Raw genomic sequence first — 17,301 nt, forward strand, 5'->3', positions numbered from 1 at the left:
TGCTCATCCTCCGAGCCGCCGAAGGAGACGAGGTCACTCGCTTCCGCTGAGGGACGCTGCTCCGGGCCTTCGAAGAGGACGGGGGACGGCTCTCTTGCGGGAGAGGGAGAGGTAGGCGGGAACTGGGCCGGCCACGCCCAGTTACATAGCCATAAGCCACGCCCGTTTTGGCGGGCTTGTTGGCGCGCTGCTTCGCCATAGGCTCACGCGACTACGCCGCGCCGTCATTGGTTCAAAGAGTTTAATTCCTTTGAGCCAATAGACGTGCAGTTACACTGCGCTATTGAATAAGGCTTCAGCAAGGAGGAAAAAGGAGCTTTTCCCCATATGCAGTATGAGTGAGAGTATCGAAAGGGAACCGCCTTGTGTGTTTACCAGAGTTAAGACTCACATGAAAAGTGTTTAACTGGGATAGAGCTCACGGACATCCTTGGTCTAAGGATGTCCTTGAGATCTTCTCAGTAGTAAATTTACAACAGTTGTTTTTGAATGGTTTACAGGGTAAGATCACCAATATCAGACAAATATTATTTGAAATTTATAAAGAACAGTGGAAATTAGAGACGCTATGTACAGAAGTTATGTACAGTTTAAGGAAAATTTCTTTACTGAAACTTATGTCAAATATAATCTGAAAAGAAGACAGAGGTCTCTGTGTGCTCAGCTCAGAGCTGGAGTGCTGCCCCTAGAGGTGGAAGTGGGGCGCTTTAAAGGAGTCCCAGAGGAGAATAGGTTATGTTCTGTATGTGATTTATGTTTGGTGGAGGATGAATTTCATTTTATGTTTTATTGCCCTCTGTATAACAATTTAAGAATTAATTTGTATAATATGATGCAACAGAAAAACCCAGATTTGTTTTGGCTGTCTGAAGGTGAAATTATGTGTTGGTTATTTGAAAATGAAATTTTTTGTATGGTAACCTTTGTTGAGAAGGCATGGACATTAAGACAAAAGACTTTGTATCCTGAAATGAGGTGATTTAGTTATGATTATGTCAGGATGTTGTGACTTATTGTACTGTTTTGTTTTTTGATGGACATCTTTCCTAATGATTGGATAGTGTCATATAAGTCCATGCGGGCTGGGCACCATGAGTGCATGACACTTAAATAAAATATTCATTTATTCATTCATTCATTCATTCATTCATTCATAACATCTCAAATGCTTACAAAAGACAGCATGTTACACTTTACAAAAATATTTGTTGTAACAAAGTACAAAGACAAACATTAATTTTTGTACATTTCAATAGTTAACATTGAGTGACATTCAATAGAAGTAGCAAACATCTGATGTACCTTCAGTGTTTGGCTAAATATATAATATATACATAATAAAATATATAATACATTACAAAAACACATGGCATTAACACATTTGGCATGATGTTGCTACTTCTTTACAGCGTCTTTCAGTTCTGTTATTACAAGCTCTGTTTCCTGAGGATTTAGAGTTTGATCAATGACACAATGGTGATACTGTAGGAACTGCCTTATCTTTGTTAAACATACAATCAAGTATAAGTGTGGACTGTAAAATGTTCAATGTGTCAAGTATTTCTGTTAAAATCGTCAGTTTACAGTTGACTGGTTTTGCTAGTGTTGTCATTTAATTACAAACATGTTATTTCTGAATGTTTTCTTAATGTTCAAAACACCTTAGCATTCTATTAATGTCACTGGAAGAACTTTAGGAGAACTGAGCTAGAATGTTAGCTAATGTAACATTTTCACTTCCTACAGTATCACTAGTACAGATTTACTAGCTGCCATCAGATGCTCAAAAGCACAGTCAGTCAAGTGCACTTGCATGATGTAATATATGGCATTGATTTATATTAAGTCATTTTAAAGGCTATTGTTCACTTAGGTCTATTTTATTATCAAAAAAACGATCTGTTTAATTGATTAATCGCTAGAATAAATCGACCAATTACGCAATTCCCAATGTAATTGTTGGTGACAGCCCTAGTTCACAGCCAGTTATAAATGAACGTAAACAAACATTTGAGGTGTCAAGATCACGTTTAAGTGCACCCAAATGATAACTGGATTGTAAACTGATCAATGGCTCAACCGGAGAGCAAAACCTTCCTGTAAACACCTCAGTCAATCTGCTTGATCTGAATTCCTTCAGGTAAACAGGCAGAGAGAATTTCTTCTTATCAGCATCCACTCCCTATTTTTTCCTCACTTTCCATTTCAGTAAAAGTATCAAAAAATAATAAATATTGTTACTGTGTTGTCCCAATAGCCATAAATGTGAGCGTCAGCTCAAGGAGGGACCGTCCCGTTGGCAGCAGACAGCGGAGTGTCACCTGGAGGAGGACCCGTCCCGTTGGCAGCAGGCAGATGAGTGTCACCTGGAGGAGGACCCGTCCCGTTGGCAGCAGGCAGATGAGTGTCACCTGGAGGAGGACCCGTCCCGTTGGCAGCAGGCAGATGAGTGTCACCTGGAGGAGGACCCGTCCCGTTAGTAGCAGGCAACTGAGTGTCACCTGGAGGAGGACCCGTCCCATTGGCAGAAGGCAGATGAGTGTCACCTGGAGGAAGACCCGTCCTGTTAGTAGCAGGCAGATGAGTGTCACCTGGAGGAGGACCCGTCCCGTTGGCAGCAGGCAGATGAGTGTCACCTGGAGGAGGACCCGTCCCGTTAGTAGCAGGCAACTGAGTGTCACCTGGAGGAGGACCTGTCCCATTGGCAGAAGGCAGATGAGTGTCACCTGGAGGAGGACCCGTCCCGTTGGCAGCAGGCAACTGAGTGTCACCTGGAGGAGGACCCGTCCTGTTAGCAGCAGGCAACTGAGTGTCACCTGGAGGAGGACCCGTCCCGTTGGCAGCAGGCAGATGAGTGTCACCTGAAGGAGGACCCGTCCCGTTAGTAGCAGGCAACTGAGTGTCACCTGGAGGAGGACCCGTCCCGTTGGCAGCAGGCAGATGAGTGTCACCTGGAGGAGGACCCGTCCCGTTAGTAGCAGGCAACTGAGTGTCACCTGGAGGAGGACCCGTCCCATTGGCAGAAGGCAGATGAGTGTCACCTGGAGGAGGACCCGTCCCGTTGGCAGCAGGCAACTGAGTGTCACCTGGAGGAGGACCCGTCCTGTTAGCAGCAGGCAACTGAGTGTCACCTGGAGGAGGACCCGTCCCGTTGGCAGCAGGCAGATGAGTGTCACCTGGAGGAGGACCCGTCCCGTTGGCAGCAGGCAGATGAGTGTCACCTGGAGGAGGACCCGTCCCGTTCACATTCTTATGAAGGAGAGAGACTCCTTCGACCTAGAGAAAGAAAGCAAAGAGATTCATGGAAGGAAAACAAATGATTTGAATTGGTAATTCAGTTACAAAAACACACAACTGTGTTTTCCATCTGATGCTTGAAGAAAGTAAAACAGCACAAGATCAGTTCTGTCCCAGATCATTCAATTATTCTTGGTGTTTCTGTGTAATGATTTCTGAATGAAACCACACATACTTTGCCACAGAAAACTCAAAAAGATAGTTCACACTGTATTATATGCACACTTATCAGGACAGTCAATAAAATCTGGAATCTTCAGAATGCTTTTAGCATGATGGACTGGGTTGTAAATCTCACGTCGGCACCGGCCGGTCCAGAAAAACAGACACTTTGACACTTTTGTTACTCTGTCAGAAATTAAACAGAGGGCCCCATTTCCTAGCTCTTGGGACATCAAAGGGCCCCTCATGTGGACTAAGTGCCAGATCACATTCCAACACACACACAGACACACACAGACACACAAACATGCATTGAAGACTGTATGTGTAAAATATAATTATGCCTAAATGTAACTGCCGTTGTATGTCAAGTGCATGTATGCTTCCTAGTGTTTAGACTTAGTTTAAATGACTGTATTTGGGCTAGTGTTCGTTTTAATGATGGAATTTTGTCTGTAAACCATAACTTCTTCTACATGCTTTTCTTATATGTCAAGTTTAGATTCGTTTTAAAGCTATTTCCATGTCTCATTCACCTATGCATATCACATGGCTGTCAAATGCATTGTTCTTTTTGTTTAATGGTACTGGGATGAAAAGTACTACCCAAACTGATACTCATAAATTATGCAAATTCAGCCAGGAGACAAGACAAAGAAACTTTGCCCGCCAAATAGTGCTACGCATCTATTGGCCGTTCCAACTCAGGAGGTGTGTTAGCTTGGTTTTCCATAAAAGCAACGACACGCAATTTTTCCTTTGTCGCCCGATTGTCTCTCGACTGCCCCTGAACTGCCTCAGGCGACAGCGCTGTTATCACGCGCTCTCTTTCTGGGACGACCATCTCCATGGACTCTCTCTCTTCTTTCTTCTCTGTCATCTTACGCGTCAGTTAAACCTCGTTTGAAAACCCCGCCGGAGAAACCCTCTCAGAAAGGACCAGCCAAGCCAAGCGCATTGAAACTCTGCTGCATACCGACCTGAACCATATGCAAGTATTAATTTCTCTGAAATTCGTTTAAACTGATTTCTGTGCTGGCTCTCAAAAGGGTTAACTCATAATTTGCCATTCTTTGATCATCTCTCCTTTCCTGTCTTTACATTCGCTCTTGTATATATGTGTATATTCTTGTATATATATTTAGACGCATAACCTCTGTATTAGTAGTTTTCATATATTAAACACGTTATTCATGCTCGATTGTTCTTTTGCTCATTCAACAAAAACCAAGTCACTTTAACGTTTTTCGATCGCTTTATGCTTTGATGCTATAATAGGAAGTTATTCTTGTGGCCAAAGAATGTGGCCATAGTTTCTCTAGATAATTATTAAACCAGAACTAATCGTATATGTAATTGATTATAATTCGTTGTAATTAATTCACAATATATGTTTAATTCCCCCTTGGGTCGGTATGTGCATCATCATAAATCATAAAGCTTTATGATTTATCATATTCATATATCTAACCCATAAATTGGTTAATAACTGTACAATCGCTACAACACACATTTTGGTCTGTTTGCACTGAAAAGCAACCATGGCATTTTCAAACTAAAACGGCTCTACAGCGTTTTCGAGGGTCGAAAGCGCCAGAGTAGTGTAAATGACAGGCATAACCATAGCAAAAGTTATATGTTTTAAAATGAAAACGCACTAGTGTACACAGGGCCTGAGTCTGCCTGATTGTGAATAATTACAGGCCCTGTGTACACTAGTGCGTTTTTATTTTAAAACACCATTTTAAAACTAAAATGCACTAGTGAGGCCTCAGTGTTTGTAGTATCTCACCTGATTTTCACCATGATTGTCCGGGTTTTCATTTCCTATTCTCCAAGTCCTCACTTTGGTCAATTAGAAAAAAAAAATAAAATAAAATACTTTAACATATTTTTAAAGATTCTTGGAGAATAAATCTCATATTTTCATTTTGTACAATCAGCTGTATCACGTAATACTTGCCTTGATGTCGGCAACAGTAAATCACACCACCAACTGCTGCAGCCACAAGCAGAACAACAGCAACAGTGATAACAGCAGTAATTATTCCTGCTGTAACAGCTAAAGACGGACCTGAATCTGGAACAGATAAAGACACAGTCATTATTACTAGAGACTGACTGATCATCAGCTCCACCTATACTTCTGACTGACATTTACACCTTTCTTTCAGTGTGATATTGATAATTTGGCACCATCTGGTGTTGTAGAGCAGCTATAACAGCGGCTTTTACAGGAAAACTGACTAATGTGCATTTTTCTTGTTAAAGGATTAGTTCACTTCAGAATTAAAATTTCCTGATAATTTACTCACCCCCATGTCATCCAAGATGTTTATGTCTTTCCTTCTTCAGTCAAAAAGAAATTAAAGTTTTTGAAGAAAATTATATGGATATTTATGGATACTATATGGATTTTTCTCCATAAAGTGGAGATCAATGGGGTTCAACGGGTTGAAGGTCCAAACTGCAGTTTCAAAGGGTTCTACATGATCCCAGATGAGGAACTTTATACTTTAACCACAAATACTTGTCTTGCACTGCCAAAACGGCCTTTACAAAGAGGTAAAACAAAGATTTTAAAGAGGAGAAAAAGATGTGTTTTTCACCATGCCTACGTCATATGTGACCTTTCCAATGTGATTACATAATGTGTGGCACATCGCAGTGCAAGACGAGCATTTGTGGTTAAAAAGTATATATTACATATATATATATATATATATATATATATATATATATATATATATATATATTTTTTTTTTTTTTTTTTTTTTTAAGAAAATGTTAGAAATGGTTTCTCTAGATTAGACCCTTATTCCTCGTCTGGGATCATGTAGAGCTCTTTGAAGCTGCACTGAAACTGACATTTGGACCTTCAACCCGTTGGTAACTGTTGAAGTCCACTATATGGAGAAAAATCCTGAAATGTTTTCATCAAAAACCTTCATTTCTTTTCCACTGAAGAAAGAAAGACATGAACATCTTGGATGACATGGAAGAGAGTAAATTATCAGGAAATTTTGAATTCTCAAGTGAACTACTTCTTTAATAACAACAGACATTAAAATTGTAAAACAAAAAGTCAAAATTGTCTGTGGATGTGAAGCAGACAGAGATGATCAACAATGAAAGCATTTACTGTGAGGATTTCAGTATCTCAATGCACTAAATGGCTGATATTCACCTCTGACAGACTGAATGAATGAACTGAATGTCTTTATGATGCTGATGCTGCCGCTGGTGATCAGTACTTCATAATCTCCAGAGTCTGTGTTTGTGGTGTTCATGATGGTCAGAGATCCAGTCTGATTGTCCAGCTTCAGTCTGTCTCTGAATCTCTCATCACACTGAACATCTGTACAGATCTGACTCTGATCTCCAGTGATTTCAGCGATGAGAGTGTTATTAAAATACCACGACATCACATCATTTGGGTGTTTTATTACACGAGTGTTGAAAGTAACAGATTCTCCCTCCTTCACTGACTTTCTCTTCATTTTATTTCGTTCAGCAGCAGGAACATCTGAAACACAAACCAACAGATGAGTAAAGGACCTTTTTTGGGGGAAAGATCATATAACATGATATCTGAAAAGCAACATTTATTCACAATTTGTTGCTTATAAACACATTTTGCATCAAATCATCTGCATTTTGAATTCCTTGTGACTCAAACAGAAAAACAAAAACACCAAGTATCATAGATTACAACTAAGGGTGAGCCTGAATAGTTGACAATTCGATGCTTCAACAGGAGGAGCCTGATCTGATTCAACTACCAATCTCACAGCCGAATCTTCGCAGAGGTGTTATGAGATGAGATATGGGGGTGCTCAATATCTGATTTCACATAGACGTACAGGTTTTCTCCCATGAAGTTAATATACAGCCTATTATGATAATGCTGTAAATAAAAATTTGAAAAATTAAGCTTTTAATAGGTATTTTTAATGTGCATGAATAAATCCAACCACCACTTTGACAGAGTCTAGGATAAGAAAATCTAAAGTGTGGAACTGGATGCACTTTGAAACGGTAAAAGATGATCCAAAAAAGTAAGATGTAAGTTGTGCCAACAGCTCATGTCCTACTGCTCAACAACAAACGTTGCGGCGCACTTCTGCCGGCCAACATTAACGAGCTGACTATAGCGCGCTATTTGAAAAGACTCAAACAGACACAGGCAGATCGAGTGAAAGACAAAACATTTCTGCTGGTTCTAATTTGATTATTGGATGTTGCAAACATGTTTAGCTAAAAAGCCAGCCACACCAGTTTAGTTTTTATTATCTCTGCAGTTAAAAAGACTTATTTGACAATTCTGGCTATACTTTTGTTATTTTAAAAATTTCTTTAATTTTAATTTATTTATTGATCACTCAGGGTTATCTCATTTAACTATTTGTGGCTTGTGTTTGGAATATATGTTCCCCTGCACGTAAGCATTTTGCACACATTTGTTCTGCACCTTGTGACTTGATTCTGACTATATCAGGTTTTTAAAAATATTTTTATTTATCAGAACAGTATATTATGTTCTAATTCAGTGGTTCTCAGCCTTTTTTCCCAGTGGGCCACACAATGGTCCAAGTGCAAGTCTCACAGGCCGCATATAATTTACATTGACATCACCAATGCAAACCAATCAGATTTAATGTTATGGTATTAGCAGATAATACTATTATTATACCTAGATGTTGCACACAATAAATAACAAATAAAAACTAACTTACTGACATTGAGCATTACTATCTGATTATTATTGTAAAGCTAATGAACATATACAAACTGTATATACAATCACTTTAAGTTGCTATTTAATTCTGTATGACTGTATGACTCTCTTCAACAGCATCACAATAGTCACCAAACAATCACACAAACCAAACGCCTTAATAAGCAAATTTTTACTCAGCTCTTTTTACAAACAACATTGAGAGCATTATAATTACAATCTCTGATCATATCAAGCATTCTGTCATGTCGCAATACCATTCACTTTAATTTAAATTTAAAAACAAAAATATATTGTAAAGCTATAATTTATTTTTTAATTGTGGTTGGCATATCGCAGGCCGCATTTACATTCGTGACGGGTAGTTTTGGTTGCTTTCTTAGAAAGTTGTTTCTCTGTGCTGTGTGTGAAAGAAAATAAAGGTGTCTTAAAGCCCTGGTATCTGCTCCGTCTTGTGCACAGTTGAGCGTGTGAGCCTTTTGGCTTACTGACCAGAACAAAACTGACTGATAAAACTAACAAGTCACCAAAGGAAAATCAAAATGCTTAAAATTTGGTTAAACTAAATTTATATTTAGGGCCAGATTTACTAAAAGGGGCAAATTAGCATGAAAGCGCAAATTCACAAATGCACCAATGAGAGCGGCAAGTTTTGTGTGTGATAAGCAAATAAGCAGAGCTAACGCTAATGCCTAACGCTGATGCTCTTATCAGGTGTGGGTTGACACAGGCGCATCTTAACATGTAATCTGACAAACACCTACACATATATAATATCGTTTGCCAAGCCATTTTGGCCTATATATACATATTTTTAATATGTAACTCATTTTTTTCCCCCAGGAACTCATTGCTTCTACCTTCAAATAAATTGCTGACAGTGATTGTAAATTAATTGCCCAAATAATTACATTATTAGTTAACTGCATTCTCTAAATTGTAATGTTGACATGCATTCTCTGTAAAGCTGCTTTGAAACTATACATATAGTGAAAAGCACTATACAAATAAATGTGAATTGAATAAATATTATATATATATACACACACTTGGCAAATTATATGTTCAGATAACATCTTCCTCTGCCATTTCAAAGAAATTAATATGAGTGGAAAATATTTTCTCCCTTCCACCACGACCTCTCTGTTCTCTGTTCTCAGTGTCTCCTTCTAGCAGCAACAATGTCGCAAAATTAGTTAAGACATACTTTTTTTGGGAGTTAAATAATGGCAGTAAATTGAATAGCGCAAACATTAGTAAATCGCATTGTGTGATTCATTTAAATACTCTCCTCCCATAAATTTTGCGTCTGAAAGGGGAACTCCTACAAATGCATATGCAATAAGGTCAGCCACAAAAACAACTCAGTCCACGCCTTTTCAGCACTAATTTTACACTGCGTGTCTTTGGCCACGTTCACACAGCAGCAGAATACGGTTGTCAGTCCTGTATTTGAGTCCTTAATACGGTTGCGTTCACACACAGTACGGTTATTTACGGGAGTCACAACCGCATTCTATAACCGAATTCACACCCATACATTTTCAGGACTCACAACTGCATTCTCGGAATATTTGCGCTGTGTGAACGGAACAGGACTGGACAACTAGTTGTCAGTCACGTCATACAGTGCAAGAGAGCCGGTGTTTTGTGTGTGGTTTCGCTTTCAGTAACTTACAGCGAAAGTGATGTGAGCTGTGCGTCATCTCAAGGTGTTAGATCCAGTCACTGTTCTCCACCAGAGCGGCTCATGACAGTTTTGTGTTTCTTTTCAAATGTCATGCGTGAGATGTCGCAAAGGACGTGACACACGTGTGCAGCGGTTAAAGACTCCGACTAGCGCATGTTTACATGCTGCTGTTGGTTAATGAAGTTTTGATGGATGAACTCTCAGTTCAGTTAGTCTCTTGTCATGTAAGTGATAATACATTTCAGTTTTATGGACGTCGCCATCTTTAATATTACGTTGATCACTGTTGTCATGGTTACTAGTAAGAGAATACGGGCTTGACTCTCGCTGCACGTTCATACAGACAGTGTTCCAGACACTACTGAAAGTTGCTGTGTGAACAAGACAATTCGAGACTCACACCTGTAAGTAAATGCGGTTGTCAATCCCAAAAAAATGACTGTGTGAACGTGGCCTTTAAGTCCTGACAGTAGTTTAACGCCAAACGAGGGTTTGCGCTGGCGCAAGCTGTTAGTAAATCTGGCCCTAAATCAATAAATTCTGCTTTAACAGCAAATGTGCAGAAATGTAGATTATCTACATAAAAATTTATCTACATATTGTATGCGAATTAATATAAAGTTGAAGACAAAAAAAAACAAGACTATCTGGTAAACATAATGACTCACCAGGGATGGTAATGTTGTAGATCTTTTCACTGCTGCCACTGATGATCTGTAGTTTATATTCTCCAGAGTCTGTGGTTCTGGTGTTTGTGATGGTCAGAGATCCAGTCAGATGATCCAGCTTCAGTCTGTCTCTGAATCTCTTTTTACACTCATCATCCGTACAGATCTTACTGAGATCTCCAGTGTTTTGAGCAATGCGCATGCCATTAAAGTACCATATAATTTTCTCTTGTTGGTTTGTTTGAACACCAGTGTGTAGAGTGACTGAATCTCCCTCCATCACAAACGCAGACTTTCCATCTGGACCAACACCGAAAACACCTGAAAAAGAAAGGTCATTATGAGCTGAACAACATTATACAACAAGGTTATTTAATCTTTAAGACTCAAGGTAAAGAAATATGTCTGGATTCATAATCTAATGCATGCAAAAAAACAGCAGAACAACATCAATCACATTAAGTATATAAATGCCTTCCATTAATAAAAGCTTTTTGAAGCAAAGCAACCGGGTTTTGAAAGAAACTAATCATCATTTAAAACTTTATCATCACTCACTTCTTTCAATTGCCATGACTCTCACAAGAGAGTCAAGTTTTGGTGTATGAGTGACCACTGACCCAAAGTATGACACAGTGTTTGATGAAAGTTAAAGCGCAGAGGATGGAGCAAAACAAAATACCGGTCATGAATTAGAAGTCCAAAGGCCTCGATATACTCACAGTGAAGTTTTTCATTCTTCATGAAGGTGTAAAACAAAATGTTTGATAGTTGATATAAGAGAAGAGGAGCCCACAATGTCAAATGTTGTGAACATGTGTACGGCCGTTAGCTGGAGCCAGTGATTATAGTTTATATAGTTTTATATATGATATAATGTTTTATGTATGATATTTGTCTTATAAAATCCCATTGCTTCACTACAAAAGGCCTTTATTAATCCACTGAAACTGAATGGATTCATTTTTATTAATGACGGATGGATACGTTTTATGGAGCTTCAAAAACTCAGGCACTATTCACTACCATTGATATGAATCCAACTGTGTTGGTTTGAAAGAAGACAGTCACATAAACCTAGGGTTGAGGATGTGTAAATCATGGGGTAATTTAAGTTTTTGGGTGAACCATTAAATCACGTTCTATATTGCAGAAATCTCAGTCTTGAGTGCATATGAAATGTTTTTACTGGAATTATGTCTCAAATGGCTTAGCAACATACTGTCTGTAGACTCATTCAGTGGTCAGCTGGTTCAAACAAAAGCAATACTACAGTAGGTCTACTGTACAACCCTGCCACTGGTTTTGTGCACCTACTGTACATTACTCATTCCATGACTAAAATGCACAAGACTTACTTTTAAACATAATGACTCACCATGAACAGCAACAGTGAAGATTGTTTTTCTGCTGTTCCCCCTGATGATCTGTAGTTCATAAACTCCAGCATCTGTGTTTGTGGTGTTCATGATGGTCAGAGATCCAGTCTGATGATCCAACTTCAGTCTGTCTCTGAATCTCTCAGTTCCTTCATTACACTGAACATCTGTACAGGTCTTACTGAGATCTCCATTGATTTGAGCAATGCGAATGCCATTAATATACCATATAATCTTCTCCTGCTGTCTCGTTTCAACACCAGTGTGTAGAGAGACTGAATCTCCCTCCTTCACTGACACTTCATGTTTATCAGCACCAGACGCACCTAAAGAAAAAATAAACAGTTAATCATATGCCAAACAAAATTTTACTACAGAAAAGTTCTGTGAAAATATGTTTCTACATAATTCATAATGTAATGCATGCAAACAAACAGCAGAAGAACACACTTTTACATAACACTTGCTGAATATGCACATTGTAAAAAAAAAAAAAAAAAAAAAAAAGGATCATAAAATTCATTTTTCAATTGTTTTTCAGTTTTACAGCATCTTCTGCATATTTAAACTATTTGAACAATGATTTTGAGATCCATCTTTTCACAGAGAGGACAATTGACAGACTCATATTTTCACTAATGTTTAATAAAGAAACACAATGCAGAAGAATAAATAAACAATTAGGAGGCTTTTTAAATTGGATGACTGGAGTAAATGTATTTTATATTCTAAATAACATGAAAACACCATAGCTTCTGAAGAGCAGTACTAAAAATACTACACTCAAGGCTTGTTTTTGTGCTTCAGTTGTCATCAATGTGAAAAAAAGGACAACAAAATCATAGACACATTATGATCCATTTTACGTATTTTGATAAAAAATTTCCCTTCCCTATCTGTACATTCACACAACCTCAAAATTTTCATATGAAAACTGAGCTATAAACCAAAAAATAAATAAATAGACTTAAGTTAAACAAAAGGCACAGCTGCAGTAATATACCACTAAGGAGTGGCAACAAAAATGGGATACAGCAGTGATTCCCAACCACATTCCTAGAGGCACACCAACACTGCACATTTTGCATGTCTTCTCAATTAAACACACCTGATTAGGGTTATCAGCTCATTAGTAGTGACTCAAAGGCTGCGTCCGAAAACTGGAAAATGCTGCCTTCTGAGGACACATTTCAAGGTAGGAAGGCATCAAGGCACGTCCGAATCCAATGTTAGCTTCACTTCCTCTCTCATGAGATACCTTCCTCAGATCGATTTTTGAAGGAAGCATAGATGTATCCTTAGCTGCCTTTGATATCCCACAATATGATATCCTGTGCTTTCCATTCTGTGACACTTGAGCTAGAAAAATAAAGATGGCGTCCGAAAGTTGCGTTTGCTGCTCAGTTTGTGTATAAATGTATGATTTTGATCAACATATTTCAATTTTGATATCATTTCTATCGAGAAATTACTACTGTAGTAATTAAATATTTGTTTAGTTCTCACCAAAGCTCACGCTATATTGCTGTAGATCATTAAACTGTTACGCTGCCTCAGAAGTCTGTCCGAAATCAATTTCGTCAGGTACCTTCATGCACAAATGCTGCCGTACAAGTCATTTTCTTATAAGATAGCGAGGCAGCAAGACAGCTACATAGGTTTTTGGACGCAGCCAAAGATCTAAAATGTGTGTGTCAGACAAAGGAGACATGCAAAATGAGCAGTGTTGGTGGGCCTCCAGGAATGTGGTTGGGAAACACTTGTATACAGGAAATACAGGACATCAGCTTTATGAAATACAACAGGAAGTAGGAGCGGTGAGGATAACTAAAAGAAGCACCAAAGAGTAAACTATTTTAACAAGATTAAGGGTTGGACATACCATGCTGAATCAAACCTTAATATTAGGGTAGAGTGGGGGAAAACGCGCCCCTTAAGGAAAATGTGACATTACAGTGAAACAAAACATAAATGTGACTAGAATTGCCATCCCGGTTTTGAGTGACTATGGCAGGAGTTATTCACCAAATATTAAAATTGCTCAGCCTTCATAATTAATTAGTATTTTGACTGAAAATATTTTTGTACAAAGGGGGCGTTTTGCCCCAGCGGTGGGGTAAAACGCCCCCCAAGGTGGGGTAAAATGCCCCCTTTCTTACCAACCAGTTTGCTTCATAGATCAACACTTTTAATCTCTAAAAGTAAAAGGCAAGTAATGTATCAACATGTATAGGCCTATATATTTAATATTTTTAATATTTATTTGAGGAATATCCAACATATCCAAATTTTTAACATTTGATAATTGATGCATTTGTTCACCACTATCACCAAGACAAACAGAAAACCCCAAATAAATATTAAACTTATAAATTTGTATATTTATGTAGTGAAATATATCCAATAAATGCATTAAAAGCCACTATGTTTTTTCATTGGGTCACCTAACCACCTTCCATCAGTGAGCTAACTGTGCTATCAAGCTAGTCTAATGCACTTGAGGTATTTTTTTTATTTTGTTCAAATATTTTGATTTTACCACCTAGTTATACTGCATTAAGTGTAAAACAAAGGATTTGATAGACAGAAATATGTTATTATAGTAATTATGACAGAGAGAAACTATGCCCTCTAGGGGGCGTTTTACCCCACAAGCTACGACTTTTTTAAAAAATGTTTAATTTTAAAAATATAATTATATTCCTTATAAATAACATATCCTCTCAAACTACAGACTTCACTATTCATTTATCACACATCACTGTGATATCCTGCAGAACAGTATTCTCTTAAACACTTGTTTACTAATATCTGAAAATTATAGCGCTTGCCATGTAATCCTCTTCTCTTCAAATACGTCGCTGGTGTCAGCTTCTCCAAGGAGATTTGTTTATCCCCGTTGTCAAACGTAGTGCATAGCAACAGTGAAAATGTATATTGACTACCTCTAGTGCTTATTTTGAGAAAAACAGGTGGGGGGCGTTTTCCCCACTCTACCCTAATATATAAACATCCAACAGGATAATGTAAGTTACTGTGGAATAGAGGAATCAGTAGAACATGTTATTTGTGTCCGTCTAAAGTATAGTAACGAACGAGAAACAATGAACAACGAACTTAGAAAGGTGGGAGTGGATAAACTAAAGTTTAAAAATATATTTATTTATGGATTAAAGAGTTTATTTCTTTATCTCAAGAGAACAAAGCTGATTAAGAGAATTTAGCGGATTTTTTTTTCACCCAATTATGAAATGGGTAAACTCTGGTCCACACTCCAATACAGTAGGTGGCAATAATGCAACACCCGCCATAAAAAGAAAGAAGAAGAAGAAAAGGTGCAGCTTCAGTGTTGCCAAGTCCGCGGAATTGGGCTACTTTTACACTGTCGCCGCGGGTTGAATCGACCCAAAATAACGTGATAATTAGCCCCTGGAATGTGAATTTTACCAGGGAGCTCCGCCAAAAACGTTTTCTACCGTGGGACCCCCCTGAAATGCGATTGGGCTAGTTTTGAGGAGCAACTGGGGGGTTTGTTGTGAAAACCTGGCAACCCTGCGCAGTTTTTCTGTGCAGCATTTCTGTCTTTCCTAAAAAAAAATGTACAGTCTATGGTCCTTGCACATTCACAAAAAAAAAAAAAAAAAACACTCCGGAGTGTAACCTTGAAGAGATTAGGGCATAGTGATGAGCCCTTCCGAATGGAACGCAGGGTAAATGGACAAGAATTGTTTTTCATCCTGATTTCTGACTCACACTGCTTTCAATGTATATTATATGATCAATTTGTGCATTATTTACTCACGCTATGTTACGTTTTTAAGTTTTTATACCAAATCATATGACCTGACCATTTACAGGGATATTTTCTATATCTTTCAGGAAACTAATCTGCCTTCTGCGGTTGATAGGCCTAAATGCGTCATATATTAATCGCGCATTCTTATCGTTAACATTAACAACAAGGGGAATTTTAACAAAAAAATGTTTTGCCATGGTCTATCAAAAAAAAAAAAAAATACACACTTTAAAATATAAATGATTAATGCATTTCTGTCCAATATAAAGAGATCAGAATTGTTACAAACAACTGCGACAAAATAAGACTAGCTATCAAATAAGCTAAATGTCTTACCATAACTGAATGAACACCATATAAAATAGGTCAAACTAAAAGTAAGTTTCATTTTAACCACTTGGTTAAAATTTTAGTCTTCTTCGCTGTAAATCACACTGCTATTGGTTTACCACCACCACAGACTGGGTAATCGAAAGTGTTTTGATTTTCCGTAGTTACGTCACTTGCAGCTGCGCGCGCATTGGTTGCAGAAAAATAGCGGTAGTAAGTGGAGGAAAATGTTCTGCGTCTCTGCATGTCGGAATCGGAATACAAAAAATATAGTCTTCATTTTTATAGAATAGCGTCGTTGAAAACGCCCTTTGAAGCTAAACGGAGACGATTATGTTGCAAGTCACAGACTGGACTGATGAAACCTGCGCCTTAATGAATTTAATGTAAACAGTAAGTCTACATAATATTCACATATGAAGTTCATAGGGGACATACATACATACAGCATGAAATAATATTTAAACCTATAACATTTTACATAGATAACTTTTAAACATTTCTATTTCACAATTCTGACTTTTTTTCTTACATTTGAAAATGTCATCACTGTTTGCAAACACAAAATTGGTCTGGCACTTTTTCTTTCGATTATTGGCGGTCGCACCAACTCTCGCGCATACCGCCGCCTATGATCCAGAGACTCTTCTTAACCTTTTTGGACTCAATCGTGCAGTAAAATGTCATGTATAATTACATGTGTAAATCCCCTTGAATACAAACAAATTAAGTTTGGTTTGCTTAAGAAAGATTGTTCACATTACTTGGCTAACAACCTTTTTGAAGTTGCTAAATACTTCATTCATAAACGCAGATTTCTGAAAACCCCTCCATCCTTTCCTCACTTTTCTAATGAACCTGATGCCCTTTTCTAATGAAAAAGCTACTACAGTTGTGTTTCTTCAGTGAGCTAAGTGCCCTGTAACTCCTAGCTAACCCTTGTAAGGACTTACTTTTCTATAAATGCTTTCTATTATTAATTTTACTTTATTAATTAATTTATTTACATTTTTATTCTGATTATTTTTATTCTTTTTTGTTCTTCATTGCCCTTTACAATTGTACATTTTATGTAAAACTTGTAAAAATGTAAAAGAATTGTTTATATTGTTTGTTTGATGCCTATTTTGTATGTACATTTTTATTTGCTATTAAAAAACCTCAACCTCTTTGCTGTTTTTTTTTTTTTTTTTTTTTTTGTTTGTTTGTTTGTTTTGGTTTTTTTTGGTGCTTGGTATATT

The 17,301-nt window shown here is 37.8% G+C and overlaps 1 protein-coding gene across 2 annotated transcripts; it reads right to left on the reverse strand.

Annotated features, from left to right (window-relative positions):
- Window positions 1–341: 341 nt before the first annotated feature.
- Window positions 342–16,408, reverse strand: LOC137028042 (collagen alpha-1(III) chain-like). Of its 2 annotated transcripts, none has more exons than XM_067396752.1 (7): window positions 16,067–16,408; window positions 11,934–12,260; window positions 10,556–10,876; window positions 6,647–6,985; window positions 5,423–5,539; window positions 5,252–5,304; window positions 342–3,276 (listed from the first exon to the last, which is right to left on the reverse strand). In XM_067396752.1, the coding sequence occupies exons 1-7, from the start codon at window positions 16,116–16,118 to the stop codon at window positions 2,278–2,280; spliced, it is 2,208 nt and encodes a 735-aa protein (XP_067252853.1). In that variant the 5' UTR covers window positions 16,119–16,408; the 3' UTR covers window positions 342–2,277. The 2 variants fall into 2 exon arrangements, with proteins under 2 accessions (XP_067252853.1, XP_067252854.1); XM_067396753.1 differs by lacking the exon at window positions 16,067–16,408 and adding an exon at window positions 13,043–13,263.
- Window positions 16,409–17,301: the final 893 nt, after the last annotated feature.

Source organism: Chanodichthys erythropterus, chromosome 10 (genome assembly GCF_024489055.1).
Source record: "Chanodichthys erythropterus isolate Z2021 chromosome 10, ASM2448905v1, whole genome shotgun sequence".
NCBI classification, from domain to species: Eukaryota; Metazoa; Chordata; class Actinopteri; order Cypriniformes; family Xenocyprididae; genus Chanodichthys; species Chanodichthys erythropterus.